The following is a 16,411-nucleotide window of genomic DNA, read 5'->3' as shown; positions in this document are numbered from 1 at the left end:
TTGCTGCAGTCCAACTAAAAGAGCTTTGAACAGCCAGTATTTTCTCTAATACTTCAAACAGTTTTGAGGCACTACCCTCTCTCATCACAGCCATCTTTTCTATTTTTCACCTATTTTTTGTATCTTAATATCTTCGTTTCTGCCCTCAAAACATTCTGCTTTGTTTAGTTTCATGTGTAGAAACTATGAAGTTTAAAATGTAAATCAAAGTCACACAAACGTCAACTTTTAACAAATCATTTAAAAGAAGCTGCTGGAAAATCAGACATTTCCATGGCCATAGAAAATGTCAGTGATTGCTCTGGCTGCATTTTGAAGTGCGGTTAAGATATGTATGTATATAATATAATTATAAAATATTACACCAAATTCATCCAGTCAAAGATACATTGAGGATATTTAAAATTAGCATAGATGAGTCTGTTTTTACACCAGAAAATGTTGGTGTGATGTTGGAGATTTTGAAACAACAAAACTGAATGTTAACATAAGAATTCATATTTTTGATTTTGTGCTATATTTTTGAATCATATACTTATCCAAGAATTTAGTTTTTGTTATTCAATTGTTTTTTATTTTGGAGAAACTTCCTATTTACAAATTCAAATAGTCAAATTCACAACCCTATTTTAATTTATTTTATCTGGCCCTTAAATCATATTACCAAACATGTGCAAAATCTGAAAGCTTCAAGAACATTTAATATTTTAAAGAACTGCATATTTATACCTATTTTTTATTTACATGTGTATTGTAACCGCCTGGTTTGGTAAAGTTGCATGTAGATGTGCCGTTTGCACAGTACTTGTAGTGTTTTCTGTTACCTATTGAAACAAAAAATGAAGAGGAGAGTATGCTGGTCCAAAGCAATGATTTCTGACAGGTCGTGCAATGATTTTCAGCAGAATGCTTTAATGCTGCCAGATACGTCTCTGGAGTCCACTGTTGGTTGAAGGCCTGTTCCTGGCATACAGATTTCTCCAGTCTCAAAAATCCTTTATTGAGATCATCATATTGATGATAAGACAGAAGTATTTCAGCAACAACATTTTGTACTTTTTAGTGAGTATTTCTTCCTTAAGTGATATGTTTCTGCATAGATGCTCCCTGGAGGACCACGCCTCTCTTTGTTTCTGTTGACCTCTTCTCAGACAAGCATGGATTCATACATGCTTCTTTTCACGTTCACATACTTGTGCCCACTTGTGAGTTTCTTAACAGAAGAGACCCTGGTGCTTCATCAGCAGCTGCTGTTGAACTTTGCCTCATTGCTCATGAAGCTCCGCCCACTCCGAGTCTGGTTTGCTGCTGTCTAAGCTGCTGCGCGTCAGGTTTCCCTCTAAAGTCTTGAATAGCGTTTATCCAGAGAGGTCGGACGTTGTTACAAGAGAGCCGTTTGGGGGAAGTGAGTTCCTGTCTGCCCCCCCATCCACATCCATCACTCTAAGAGGAAAAACAGACATGCGGCCGGGAAGTGTTTGGACTCCTGCTATGTTACAAGAAAGAGGATGTCAGAGCGGTGAAGGCCTCTTCTCCCGTCTCTCTGGACAGCACTCAGAGCTACCGCATCAATTGTTCATATGATTTAGAAGATCAATGCAGCTTAGCCTTTGAAGAGCTGCTGGACTCTTTTATGCTGCATTTCACATGCATTTTTGAATCATAAAAGCCTCTGTGCAAAACATTTCTACGATGTTTGTGGTAAAAACGATCAGTTACAAGGTTTAGCAGTGCTTTCCATGATTAATCGCCTGTTTTACTGTCAAAGGTAACATTTCCTTTAAACTAATTTAATTTCAGGATTTACATTTCTAAAATAAAGAATCATTTTGTGTGCTTCAGTATCCAAGCTGCAATTAGAACTTCGTTGCCTGAACATAAAGACTTTTCATTCAAACATCATTTTTGTTGCCTCAGTAACTAAAACCAACAAAAGTTTGTTCTAATATTAGAGAACAACAGAAATTGTGATAAATGTTACTGTCACCGAAAAACAGATTCACCAAGAAGATTTAAAATCCCCTCTTTGATTTTTTTCTTATATGGAACTTTTTAGTCTGTCCATCTGTCTCTAACTGAAATGATGAAATCCATGAATGAATAAACAGTTGGATTGCTTTTAAATCCACTTGTCCAAAATCAAAATACTGCAGTGTAACCGATCTATTGACTTTGTGAATTCAAATGTGGTCACTGTTTCACAAAACGTTCAGTTTCTTCATAAGTTTGTTTGCGTTGCCTCAAACTGCAAACACACCAGTCATGTTTAAATGCACCCAGCCCTAATTTTGAGTTTATCAGTGGTAAAGTCAAATTGTGAGGGTTTTGGTTGTGACTGAACTTCTCCTCTGTGGTTGGTTTTTATATGCTGATGAGAAGCTTCTTCAGTTCGGATGGTTCTGCATCAGTGAGGCTGTTTGCGGGAGTTTTCTGAGGAGCTCCTTCAGTCCAGAAAACTGTTGGCTAGATGACTGGATGGCTGAATGGAAGGACGGACCCTCAACAGTCATGATGCTCCGACTCTATCGGACGTCAACAAACCCCACAGTGTTTTTCCTGGGGAGGGAGTTGCCCCCCAACAGCTCAACACTGCAAATGCTCTGCTGTCACTGCAGTCACTGCAGAGTAAAGCAATGACCCCACATGGCGCTCTTATCTGATCTGGTGATTGGCAGGCCGGATGGATGCCCGCCTACATCAGCAGAAGGAAACAGCCAATCACGTCCCCTGTGTGGATTTCTGAGACTGGCTGAGCTCTGAGAGAAGAATCTCAACAAGCAAACTTTACACCACAAGACAAGAGGTTTAGTCTGATAGAAAAATGTCTCTTTTTCATGAAAGGCAAATCACTTTTGAGTGTGGTTTAGTTTTACTTGTTTTGCTTTAATAAAAGCAAATGTAGTTTCAATTTTTTTGCATGTCTCAGTCAAGACAACAACCAAGTAAGCAGATGAATGTTCATTTATTCATTTCCAAGTGCTGCTCTGCAGACATTTATGCAAATGTGTGAGTGTTTTGTGATTTAATTGTCTGGTTCTGACCTCAGATGTCAGTCTGTTTTTAAAAAAATATTATGGAAATGCAAAATGTTGACCAAGGTGATCCACTGGAAGTATTTCGTTACCATGGATACAACTGACACTGCAGACTCTTGCTGAAGCTTGCTGTTATTTGGGATGTGATTCAAGCCTGATTTATCAAAAAGTCCAATCGTTGTCTGAAGGTTTGGAGTAAAGCACATAATTGGACATGAGGAGTTTATGCTGCTCTGTTGTTTAAGGGACACACAGTCATGGAACCAAAGTGCAGCACAGAATGGAGAATTGGACAGTTGTACACACAGACATGTATTCTCCAAATCTCTTTATTTTCTAATTCGGTTTAATGTAGCAGAACCAGCAGCATCACTTCTGCTGACGGGACGCACCATCACATTCTTGTTGATGGGCGGGGGCTAATTATGTGGTTCTGCTTTTCCTTTCAGCTGTAAAAAAGGAATTAAAGGGAACTTTGGATAAATCACAGTGTCACTGTTTTTGTAAGCAGATGTGCCACTTTGCTGAATTTACTACAAATTACTACAGAAACATCATTTACTTTAACAAGTGAATAGTTTAGATCCTCGTTTTATTGTCTGATCGTCTTTAATAAGCTAAGTAATGAAAAACCAAATTAAATAGATATGTCACTAGTGGACTGGAAAAATCAAAGGAATTCAAGACATCTTCCTTTGCATAAAAGTTCCCATGGCAACCATAAGAAATACAATGAAACAGCACCATCTTTGCCAATACATTTAGAGGCTTTCACACACTTGCATTTTACTTTTATTAGAAAAAAAATCTCTGTTTTTGTCGCAATCTTTTGAATTGACGCAGAAATGTGTTTATGTTCCTCAGTTTTGGGTTCCATGAAAGATCTTCATGCAAGCATTGAGATTCTCCAAGCAGCTGGAGCCATAAAACATAAGAATCAAAAAGGATCTCATAATTCAGTTTTCTGAATTGTTGGGATTCTTTTGATCAATGAAATCTTTGTCAGGAAAAAATGACCAGATGATTGCAGTTTTTTTCAATTGTTTCAATTTCTAAAACCGGATTCCATTTCTCAAAATAAAACCAAAATTATCCAAACACCACACTTCATTTGCAGAATCCCTAGATTGTTTGCAAAATGACACACTCCAGTTAGAACACAAACGTTTAAGTCAAAACATATACACACTTTTTTTTAGAAATGCCATTGATTTTCATACAACCAACAGCCTCAGTGATCCGACACTGTTGCAGACAGGACACGACCCTCTCGCCCACCACGGTGAACTCCAACAAGGCGGCTAAGCTGGGGGCTCACGAGTACCCCAGCCCGCCGCCTCTCCCCATCTGATTCATGATTAGTTTGAGATATAGAGAGAATGTACAGAAATAGACCTACTATAAACTTACCAAGTATTGCACAACACTGATGCTGCAGACTGAACATTTCAAGTATTTATTTCAATTAAAGAAATCCAGTATTCCTTACTATAATCAATAGCAATAACCAATCAACAATAAAACAAATACAATCTGTAGACGTATCAAAATGACGGCATGAAGTTCATACAGTTTGACCCTGACAAAAAGAGCAACAAACACTGTAACTCCTCATCTCTGCGTCTGGATCAGATCAGAAGATTTCATCCACATCTCAGGCTGTCTTCATCGGGAGGGCATCGATGGAAGAATCTCCCTGAGTGATGAGTCCTGTTCTCACAGAAGCTACTTCCATTTGATCACATGCCTGCTCCATGGCCTGAATGAGGAGCAAACAGTCGTAGACCTCCCACCACCATGCTGAAAGAAACTCTTTGGATTCAGGAAGGTGGAGTATGGGGGAAGGTATCAGACTTCAAATCCAGGGTGATCATGGAGCCAATTCTGGACCAGAGCAGCCCGATACAGGTGAACTCACCTGCTGCCGTTGCGTTTTCAAATTGGCACGTGTGCTCACTCACCTTCTGGATGTGAGTTTCCACTTTGTTCATTAGTGTAGTGATTGGCAATCCGTGGCTTTGTAATGATGAAGAAGTAACCTCACAATCCTTATCTGTGTCTAATGTGTTGAAATGTGTGTAGAGTGTGTAATGTTTTGCTGAAAGAGTGAAGCAGAAATTACATGTTATGTTGTGCAAAACTGTGGTGGTGTTTTGCTTCTTGGAGTAGAATTGTGCAAATTGTGTGTATCTTTTTATTTTAGAGAATAAACAATCATAAAAACTGCAAAAACGTTCTCTCTTCTTCAGTACTTGAGGAAGTTACAGATGGTTTAGCTTCAGCTGCAGACGCTGGCATGTCGGCCCCTGGCTCTTCTTTCAGAATGTCAGGTGCATTTCTGTGCAGAATGGTGTGAAATGTTTGAGGCTGAAACACAGAGACATGTGGAGGTTTAGCTTTGAACATAGATTTTATCGTCAAAACAGAGATGATCATAAAACCAGTTGAAATTGCAGAGTGTTCTTCCCAGTGCTTCAGTCCGCTGCATCTCTGAGGACGGTTTGACAGCCAGCAGGCCTGTGGCTCCCAGCAGACATCCTCGTCTGACCCTGTAGCATCCTCAGCACTGCAGAGACGTTAAAGCGTCTCTGTGACTCCGCGCTCCGCCATCCGTCCCTGCACAGAGGCTGATCAGAGGATTGCACCCAGCTCGTTCTTGCTCCCCACAGTCAGTGAAGTCATCTGGCTTTTTGACGTAGATTCCTCCCCCTGCTCTTTCTGCACTGTCCAAAATAACTTTTTTTTGGGTTGATTATACGCTGTCAGCTGCCAGTCCAAATTACAGCTCTGCTCTCAGACGGCCGCAGAAGTTTTTCAGTGAGTGAGCGAGCGTGCACCACACAAACACACTCACGGAAAGAACACCTCCCATCTGTGTGGAGGCCTCCAGCAACTGATAAGCAAAGCATCCCTCCAGTGCAAAGAAGCTCCGCCACGCTGCGAGGGTGAGCCAGCACGTCTGTTTTTAGACGAACCACATCAAATCTGCTCGGTTTGCTGCAGGCCAGCAGAGCGTTCACAAACTTACAGGGTCACTTCAACGCTTGACTGATAAACAGGACGCAAGTGAACCTGCTGAAGTCTGAGTGTCTGACACAGAGACGGATCGGATCAATGTAAACAGTTTTGAAATGTGTAAAGCTGAAAAAGGTTCAAGCACCGACTGCAGGACATTTTGACTAGAATTTCAAAATTCAAAAAAGCTTTTGTCTGGCATGTTGTTTTCTGTGGCTAATGACACTGGGGCAGCCTGTGTGTCTTCCCACCTGTTTCCAGGCTGTTTCTGTGGATTTCTCCCATTACCACAACTGTCTAGTTTCCTCTGAAACATCACACACTGTTGATGTTCCTTCACGATGCACTGTGCCCTATCTTGAGCTGTTCTGACCCACTCCCGTGAGAAATGGTGTTTTTGTTGTTTTCAACATGTTCTTGTGGCATTTTTCTGATGATGGAGGACACATATGAAGAAAATGAAGATTCAAATTTAATCTCTGAGTGTTTTTTAATTCAAATTGTTGTGACTCTAAAGCAGATGAAAAAAAAATTCTGTTTGATAAACAGCATTTTTGTTACATCCAAACTACAACTGGCAGGCCTCACTCTCCCTGCTCTGCTCCATTCTGATTATCCTCTTGCAGACCAATAGATCCATGAACGTCTTTGTTTTCTTAATCTGAGCTGGAATCTGGATCTAAACTGTATGCTCCAAAATTTCTCATTTCCATTGAATTGCAAGTATTAGGCTGGGGTTGCGAGGGGCTGTAAGCTAATGAGAGAGAGTATAAACAGAGACTCTCTGAAGTATCTATTGCAAGGGGGGCAGATCTACTCCATGCCAACCGTCCTGCCCACAACTCAGATCAATTTCTGAAAAACTCCTGCCACTCTGTAGAAAGTATGTCCTGGAAAAGTGGTCCCAACCTTTTTGTGGCTGCAGACTGGTAAACCCATGAGGATTTCACGGAGATACGGCATGAAGTACTTGCATGAATTGCGTTCACAACTTCTCTGACATGTGCATCTGAATGGATGAGCTTGTTTCAAAAGATTAGATTTGTTTATGAAGTTCACATATCTTTGCTAACAGGTATGGTGAGAGGAATCACCTGTTCTTCTGTTCCTGCACTTATCACATCCATTTGCAGAGAAAGGTTCCACATGCAACTTTTCTAGTGTGACGCCGCTGGACTGCTCTTAGCGCTGACGCTAATTGAGAGAATCAAGTTGATTTTCAAAATTAAAGATTTCCCGGACCTCAAAATAAATAAATACATAAATAAATAACAGATATTATTTATTAGTTCTCCTGCAGCTCGGTGACAATTGATCCACGGATCGGTACCGGTGGTTGGAGACCACTGTCCAAGAAAACAACACCCTTTTTCTGGCTAAAAACGACATAGCAATATTACTGTAGGTCAAAAGGTGATCGCAGTGGAACTTTAAGTGCAAAGAAGACTGTCAGGTTTGGTGTCGTATGTGCTCTCAGCACTGGCATCACCATAGCAACAGCACTTGTTTGCTGTGCAAGGGAGTGACCGTTCTGAACCTCCTAAATATGGTCTGTGGTTGTACCACTTCTGATCCCAAACTGCAGGGTAACGTACACACACGCAGACCCATGAGGAGACCTCCCCAGCACTTTTCCTTCTCTGGCACCAAATCTAACAAACATATCAATGACCTAACCAGCTGCTTGGTTTCTCAGTTGTTCAGAAAAGTGATGGTTTCAGCTTTTCCCTATGAAGCCACAGGACACGGTGGCTGCAGGGTTTGTGCAGTGACCCACTTACAGCCCAGTGGCCCACCTGTCTTCAGAGGAAATCATAACTCAGCCCGCGGCTCGGGGACTGGCTTGTTTCTTTGTGTTTGTGTGAATGGAAGAAGTTACCATGACTCTCAGGAGGCCCTTTAACTGTGTTCTGCAGGGTTCGACCTGATGGAGTATTTCAGCGTGACAGACATTCTGGGAGGCAGGATTGATGACGGCCAAAGTCTGTACGTCCGTCTGGGGACCATGCCGATAGTCCAACAAACAGAGTATGTGACCTCTCCTTCTGTCTGCAAACTCTAAAAAAAAAATCCACTCATGCCACACAGAAAAAGACAAGGCTGTAAACATTATTCTCGCCATCTTTTGGTGAAACTTTCCTTCTGAGGTAGATAGGGGCGCGTTTTTCAAGACTGGCTGTTGTGAGCACCAATGTGTCTGGCAGCTACTTGAATTATGTAATTTTTTTCTATTGTTTACAATAGCATTTGCACTAACAAATTCAATTGGTGTCAATGCTTGTCAATGACGGATTTCCACAAGTGTCTATTAGTTGTTGCACAAAATAAGACAAAAGTTGTTTATTATGTTTGTGTTCAAGCTAAAAAATAAACATGGATATGTTTTCCTAAAAAATATGTTCTTCTATATCATGTGAGTTATTAGAGACTATTTTTTTTACCAATTATCGCAGTATCGCGACATCATCGATATCGTGAACCATGTATCAAGTATCGCATCATATCGTGAACCATGTATCGCATCATATCGTGAACCATGTATCACTTATCGCATCGTATCGTGAACCATGTATCGCATCATATCGTGAACCATGTTCGCATCGTATCGTGAACCATGTATCGCATCGCATCGTGAGCCATGTATCACGTATCGCATCGTATCGTGAACCATGTATCCCCGTATCGCATTGTATCGTGAACCATGTATCACGTATCGCATTGTATTGTGAGGTACCCGTGATTCCCAGCCCTAGATTTGAGTGTCATCTGCAGATTTTGTTTTTGTTTGTTTGGTGTCACTGCATGACTTCATCATTCCAGGATGATAACTCCATCAGTCAAGGTTATTGTATGAAAAAATAGACACCAGACAGCCTCTGCTGTAATTATAGTATAAAAATGGCATTCTCCTTATTACTTCTCAAAGTATGTGCTTGAAGCTAAAGCCCCTACTGTTCTGTTCCCTGACTGTTGTCTCATTTAAATAAGGAATGCTTCCATTTCTCTCACAGGCCAAAGAAAGAGTCAAACATTAGTTTATGCATGCAAACAAAAAATCCTGTTTGGCCTCCAATCCGAGAAGTTTTCCTAAAAAGCCCAAATCCAGACGAGCTTTTTTAAGCCTTGTCTGCCTTGGAAATATCCCGGATGAATGAGCGTCTTCACAGATATGTTTAGGCAGACTGCTGGTGGAAGAGGAGGTTGAACCTTTTTTTACACCTTCTATCAACATTTAAAAAGAGCGTTTACACAGACTTAAACGCAGCATTAATAATGTCCTCTTTCTGCAGAGATGTGTTTCCTCAAGGGCTGCCAGACGAATATGCATTTGTGACAACATTCAAGTTCAGAAAAACCTCCAGACGAGAAGATTGGTACCTTTGGCAGATTTATGATAAATATGGGATCCCACAGGTGGGCAAAAAGATGAACAAGCTTCCAGCTTCTTTTTAAATGGTGTTGGAGGTTGCAGACTCACACCTGCACATTCTGTACCTTGACAGGTGTCCATTCGTCTGGACGGCGAGAACAAGGCGGTGGAGTACAACGCCGTGGGGCTGACAAAAGATGCTGTTAGAGCAGTGTTCAAAAACCCTGAAGTTGACAACTTGTTTGACCGCAACTGGCATAAAATTGCTCTTAGCGTAGAGGCCAAGTCTGTCTCTCTGTACCTGGACTGCAAACACATCCAGACTCTGCCCATTGAAGACAGAGAAGACATAGATATCCACGGGAAGACTGTAATTGGCAAGCGAGTGTACGACAGCGTGCCGATTGACGTGAGTCTCTGCCTTCATCGTCGGTGCAGATGACTTCTGCAGGCACTGCTGGATGTGTGCGAGCTGACTATGTGTGTCTGTGCAGTTTGACCTCCAGAGGATGATGATTTACTGTGACTCCAAGCATGCAGAGCTGGAAACCTGTTGTGATATTCCCAATGCGCCAGTGAGTATAACTTACTCCAAAGTGGGGTTTTACATCTTCCTCCTGGCTGTTTGAATATTTTTCTACTTCAGACGCTTCAATGTGACGCATCTCCGAGCAGATCTGCTCCAATTATGGAGATTCCTGCTCACGTTCACAAGTACTGTGAAGTAGTATTTCAGTATTTTAAGTTTACAATTAGTTAACCCTTTAACAGCTGAGGCATCGTCGGTGGTGCTTGAACACATAATCTTTAACATACTTTGACTTTTTAACCATTAACATAATTGCGGCAGATTCTGAAGGAGAAAAGCGACTGGTTCTCCTTCTCTCCTTGTGGAGGAAAATCGACTCACCCTGATTTGTGCGTAACTTTAGATTTGTGCGTAACTTTGGATTTGTGTGTAACTTTAGATTTGTATGTGGATTATTCTTGATTTGTGCATAACTTTAGATTTGTGCGTAAGTAATTCATTTGTAACTCGTGCAATAATAGCGCAAAAATTTCAACCTTCAAAAAAAATACAAAATACAGTTTACACACACACAACTTCAAATTACAACAACTTGAAACTAACTACACACAAATCACTTGTTACACACAAAACCACATTTACTCACAAATCTGATGTGAGACTCTTTTCACGTCCCAAGATTTGTGTTTAAGTAATGCTTTTGAGCTGTGCATGTATAAATTGTATTTTTTATTTTTTTTTATTTAGTAATTTTAGTACTCATGCACAAAATGTTTTGTATGAGTTATAAATTAAGAGTTACACAAACACTAATGGGGTTGAGGCTATTTTCTCTCAACAATGTTTGAAGTCAGGATTGTTGAAATGTGAAGATATAGTGGAATATTCAAATTTGTTAGGCATGCTTAAAGTTAAAACTAGAGTGGAGTCAGAGAGCAGTTATTTGTTTTTACTTCAGAAGATGGAAATCTCAGCAGGAAATAGAATTTTAATCCAAAGTTTCTCTCATTGCTTCAAAACAAAAAGGTTTTTCTTTGATAAAAGCTCGGATTTTCCAACAGAAAGAAAAGTTGTTTGAATTAACTTATTTAAGAAAATGATTGTGAAGAAAGAACTTAAGTGATATATAGTAAGTGCTGTGTGTGCTGGCAGTACTCAACACAAACTAAAATTGTCTCTTTTTAAAAATGTTATTCCCATTTAACCTGTGATATAAAAAAGAGTTTTCATTCTTCTCACTGCTCCTTTCAAGTCCTAAAGATGTGTGGACGTCAGTTGTCTTAAATGTGTCAATGTACTGTGAACTCTTTGTGAAAGAGAATCACAAATAAACATAGCTAGAACTAGAACAGACTCCTAAAGCCAAGAGTAAAACTGAGCTACAAACTGGTTTGGTATAACAGATTGTTTTGTCACCACTTTCTAATTCTGACATGAAGTTCCTCATTTCAGTGCCACAACACTGTTGTGACGGAGGCCCCCCCTGTGGAGATCTTCACGCCAACACCCACCGCTGCAGAGCAGAAAAAGCCCCCCGATGTGAACTGCTCCTCCTGCTCTTCAGGGGAGAAGGTATGGTGTGAACGCTCGCGTCTCCTGGCGGAGCAGGAACTGTCCTTTAGAAGGTCTCCAAAGACACCCTCCCCTCTCGTTCCTCACAGGGAGACATTGGTGCCCCCGGTGTCGCAGGCCCAAAGGGTGAAAAGGTTATCTGCCACTGCTGTTGCACACCTGATGAGTTGTTCCATCGTGCGGCTTTAAGTTGTGAACGTGCCCACTTTTTCAGGGAGACAGTGGCCCTAAAGGTGCCGTCGGACCAGCTGGTGCCAAAGGGGAAAAAGGAGATTCTGTATGGTCAACTCCGAACGCTCTGATACCAGTTTTACTGCTTAGTTCTAACTCAGAGTTCACACTTTTTATTGTGTAATCACAACAACACATGATCACACTGCATGCCTCCAGCTGTACTGCTTCCCTCTCTGCCTCCAAAATAATTGATCTTTATTGATGAATTATTTGCAGGGCAGACTGGGCTCTGTCAAAGGTGACAGAGGTGAGAAGGTAAGTGGACTCCTCATCCTCTCTGTGCATGAGCATCCTTTTAACCCAACCTGTGGGTGATGCATATGTGATATGCATGAAGACCAAACTAATCCCCAAGCTCTTCTCTCTGTCCTGTTCATTTTCTGAGGACCACCTTGAAGCTTTAGTCAAACAGAGCAGGAAGCAGTAGGAACATGCTTCCACTAAAATCTCACATGAAAACTCTCACTGCTCTAAAAACTACATTAAACTGAGTTTAGTGTAGTTTTCTACCACTTGAGCATCTGTCTGCACTTATCCTTAGAGAAAGTCACCACACATGACGTAAGGCGGCAGATAAAAACAGCCGTGTTGTTCATTGGTCCGTGAGGTGGAAGTCCATCCATCAGCTTTAGATTGTTTCTAATGAGCAGGAAGTTTCCCATTTAGTGGAAAGTCTCGTTGGCTGAAGGCCCCCGAGGGCTGGGGTCCTTCCCTACAATCTCTCATGAAAGCAAATGTGTGTGTTGATCCCACATAAGCTTGGAGTAATTACAGGCGACCTTCTGTGACTTGTAAAGTGGTTTATGAAGCAGAGGGAAGTGTGGCGGTGCAGAAGCTCTGTTCTGTGCAGCTCTCACTCCGTCCAGCTCAGATCTCTGCTGGACTCCAGTGACACCAGTGCTGAGGTGAAGGGTGTGCTGCTGGATGGCTCATGCGTTTCTGGTTAAATGTGTGACCATGTTCCTGGTTTTAACGTTTCCTTTGTGTCCTTGTAACTTCATAACCCCTAACGTGCATTAGTTTTGTCTTTTTCTCAGAACTAAACACATTACTTTGACAATAGCAGGTTGACTTTCTGACAGCACGCCATCGCCGCCTGTTCCGGCCAGCCCCCTCCATGTGTCTGTCTGGCAGAATGACCCAGCCTAATAAAGTCTTTTGTTTGCAGGGTGATAGAGGCAGTGTAGGGCTGCCAGGTCCTCCTGGACTGAAAGGAGAGAAGGTGTGATGCTGGAGATGTGCAGGGATTTTATTTTCATCTTATTTGGAAGACCTCAGACCCACAAACTTCTGTTCATCATGGTTTCTGTCCTTTGACAGGGTGTTGGAGGGATCCCTGGCATTGATGGATTATCAGGTGACAAAGGAGACAGAGTGAGTAACCAGCCTCTGTGATGTTGGTCTAACTCAGGGAAGGTCAACTCCAGGTCTCGACAGCCACATTTCTGAATGTTTTCCAGTATACCTGCTCTGGCATATTGTAATTGGCTGGACACACCTGAGCCAGGTAGTCAGTCATGAGTAGGGCTTGGATATATGGAAATCATGCAGACACAGTGGTCCTCGAGGCCTGGAATTGCACATCACTGGTCTAAATGCACTTTGAACCTTTTGAGTACCCAGTTTTGTCTGTGTTTGTGACATCAGGGAGAAGCAGGCCCTCCAGGTGTTCCAGGGGGGCCAGGTTCAACGGGAGAGAAGGTCAGTGAACGGAGAAGTGGCCTCCATGTTCCTCTAGAAACCTAAACCAGAGGTCGACCTCCAACCAGAAGACCACGTGTTACAGTGTTCTTAGGAAAGACACTGATCCCACATTAGTCCTGGTGGTTATGGGTCAGAGGTCTGCAACTTTCTGCACTTCCATTTAGGTTATTTAGGTTATTTCTCATCATCAAACACATAAAAGGAGCCACAAAGTCTCGTTTCACTGATTTTTATTTATATCAGTCTTGCATAACTTCCTTTCATAAAAGACACCCGGTACCACATAATAGGATCATCTCAATACAGCAAATTTAGTAGTAGGTAGTGTAAGTCAGCAGTGATTAAAAAACAGTTTGACTTACTGTTTGTGGTTTCATCTCAGTGAGAAATGTGTCAATCTAACATACCAAAACTAAATCAGAACTAACTAAATGACTCTTACCATATTTTTCAAACCATAAAGAGCACTTACAATCCCTGATTTTTTTCAAAAATAGCAAATCCCACCTTTATTCTAGTTGTGCTTGTTAATCTCCAATTAATTTTTAGTGGTGCATGAAACACAAAAATATGTCCAAATGTTTGAGTTCGGCTTCAGATTCACTGTGAATGAGTTGAATTAAAAAAGTTGGAATTGTTTAACTTTCTTTTTTACACTGTACTATTTGCTCATTTTTTACTTTAACATAACTTTTAAAAATCGAAAGTTCTTATTTCTCTTTAACCACAGAGTCATAATAGAGTGGTAAAAGAGCCGCATGGGGCTTTGGAGCTGCTGTTGCAGACCCCAGTTATAGGTTGATGGCAGCGTTGATCACTGTGTATGTGCATGGCTGAATGTGACTGTAAAGACCTACAGGCCTCAAATCAGGGCAAGAATATTCCATTTACCATGTGTTTACTTAAAAAGGATCATCAGACATGGTGGGGGCAGTACAATGGTTTGGGGCCAGACAGTCCATTCCTCCCCCATTCATAATAGATAATGATTCTGGAGTTGATGCTCGAAAACCCTTTGGCGTTTGCACACTTGTGAAACAGTTATAATCCTCACAAACATGATTCCAGTTGTTGCTGCAGAGCACTGAATGAGGTTCATCAGGCCCTGACAGGATATGGAACCGTTTTACTCTTCTTGAGTCAAACTCTGCTCACAAAAACATTAAATTATTATTCTGAACCTGCAGCAACATTCAGATTAATTATCTTTAAGTTAAACTAGACAATGTTTGTGTTATGGTTTTTACATGACTGCCATTAAGGATTTTAAATTCATATTCTCATTTAAGTGCTGCACATGATGGTGTCATTAATGAGTCATGCAAAAGCTCAGATTATTTATTCCTCGTCATGCCTTCGCCTTTGCTTTCTCTCCTCTCAAGCCTACATTACATCCATTTCCTTCCAACATGGAGCATTGCTCTGGGAGAAGATGTGCTGGAAAACAGCAGCGTTCTGAAAACCCCTGCAGGGCATAATCCTGCAATTAAGGTTTAAGAATGTCTCAGGAGAACACAGAAACCAATGTGTACATCTAATGATGTACAAACACACAAACACAGCCACATAATCCATGTTCATTATGGACCGTATGTTTCTGGGTCATTGAATGTTCCACAGAACAAGCTGAGCTGAGCAAAGTTCATGTGAAGTTCTGTGTGGACCACACTTGGCCCAAAGTTTGTCATGGAGGCCAAATGCAGCTATTCACAAAAGAAATGCAAACTCCCTGGAAACAAAAGCATGAATCAGGTGTTTCTCAACATGCTTTCAACATTTCTTTAACGATAGATAGATAGATAGATAGATAGATAGATAGATAGATAGATAGATAGATAGATAGATAAATAGATGAGTCAAAACATGGCAGTCAAGATGGATCAGCTTGCAAAGAGCATGCAGAACATAAACGGTTTTTAAAGAATCAACATTTACATCCTTTTCCAATCATCTTCTTTGTCATTGGCACACGTCTTTGAAGCTTGGCACTGCTCTGAGTAATCTTATCTTTTTGTGAGCTTTTTTTAAATTAAACTGTTTGTTGGAGAAGCCTGTGTGTGAAATGTTCCAGGGCTCAAACAGACAGAGAATGTGCTTCGTCATGACGAACTCTCAGCAATTATTTTGCACGTTTTGTCAACAAGTTGTGTTTTTCATTTAATTTTATTTTATTATTAATTTAATTTAATTGAATTTTTTTTTGGGGGGGGGGGGAATTTAATACCATTCATACCAAGCATAGTGACTGCAATAAAAAGGCAGATCTGATGGGCAGAAATGGGCTCTGTCCGAATTCCTCCAATACTCCCATAGAGTGCGTTCACCATGTTGTTGTTCTGTCTGAATCTACAATTCCAAAGTAGAGTGCCCTAAAAATTTCCCAGAAGTCTGTATGAAAAAAACACTGTGCATCAATGCTCACTACATTAGCAAATATAGACCACAATGCATTTTGATCTATATTACAATACAATTTTTGCAAAAAAGAAAAGTTGAAATGAATTAACACACTATCCAGATTTTCATCATCAGAACACCACAGAGTCATAAATAAATGTCTTGAAATGTTTGTATTGATGAGAATTTGAATTTGAATTTGTGAAATCAGTGACGTTATATCCGGTGTTTATAAAAAAAGAAACAAAAATAATGATCATGGTGTCATAACTGCTTTTAAAATCACCAAATATTCCTGCACTAGATCGTCCTGCACCATAGTTTTTAGTAGATGGAGAGTAAGGTGAGAATTCGAGTCAAAAGGAATAGGATCAGACAGCAACTTCCTCCTCTTCTTCTTCCTTTTGGATTGATACCTTTAGGGTGCATGTCTGCCACCTACTGTACAGGAGTGTGAGTCGGAATGGGGGACTAACTAACATGAACAAAGAGAAAAAAAACATAATTTTCAGCATTTTACCTTTCTCCAAAGCTGCCTTTAGGTTCCTTCATCTC

General features: G+C 40.9%; 1 protein-coding gene across 1 annotated transcript in view; it reads left to right on the top strand.

The window, feature by feature from the left end:
- The window catches only part of col22a1 (collagen, type XXII, alpha 1), a gene marked incomplete in the record, with an annotated part of 79,101 nt that overhangs the window by 12,205 nt on the left and 50,485 nt on the right, over positions 1–16,411 (top strand). Inside the window, 11 exon segments of the mRNA XM_036214284.1 lie at positions 7,967–8,078; positions 9,341–9,464; positions 9,554–9,829; positions 9,915–9,995; positions 11,402–11,521; positions 11,611–11,655; positions 11,736–11,798; positions 11,972–12,010; positions 12,924–12,977; positions 13,076–13,129; positions 13,403–13,456. Of these exon segments, the coding sequence (XP_036070177.1) occupies positions 7,967–8,078; positions 9,341–9,464; positions 9,554–9,829; positions 9,915–9,995; positions 11,402–11,521; positions 11,611–11,655; positions 11,736–11,798; positions 11,972–12,010; positions 12,924–12,977; positions 13,076–13,129; positions 13,403–13,456 (1,022 nt within the window).

The sequence above is a fragment of the Oryzias melastigma genome, linkage group LG11 (genome assembly GCF_002922805.2).
Source record: "Oryzias melastigma strain HK-1 linkage group LG11, ASM292280v2, whole genome shotgun sequence".
Lineage (NCBI taxonomy): Eukaryota > Metazoa > Chordata > Actinopteri > Beloniformes > Adrianichthyidae > Oryzias > Oryzias melastigma.
This window is presented reverse-complemented; position numbering and strand designations above follow the sequence as displayed.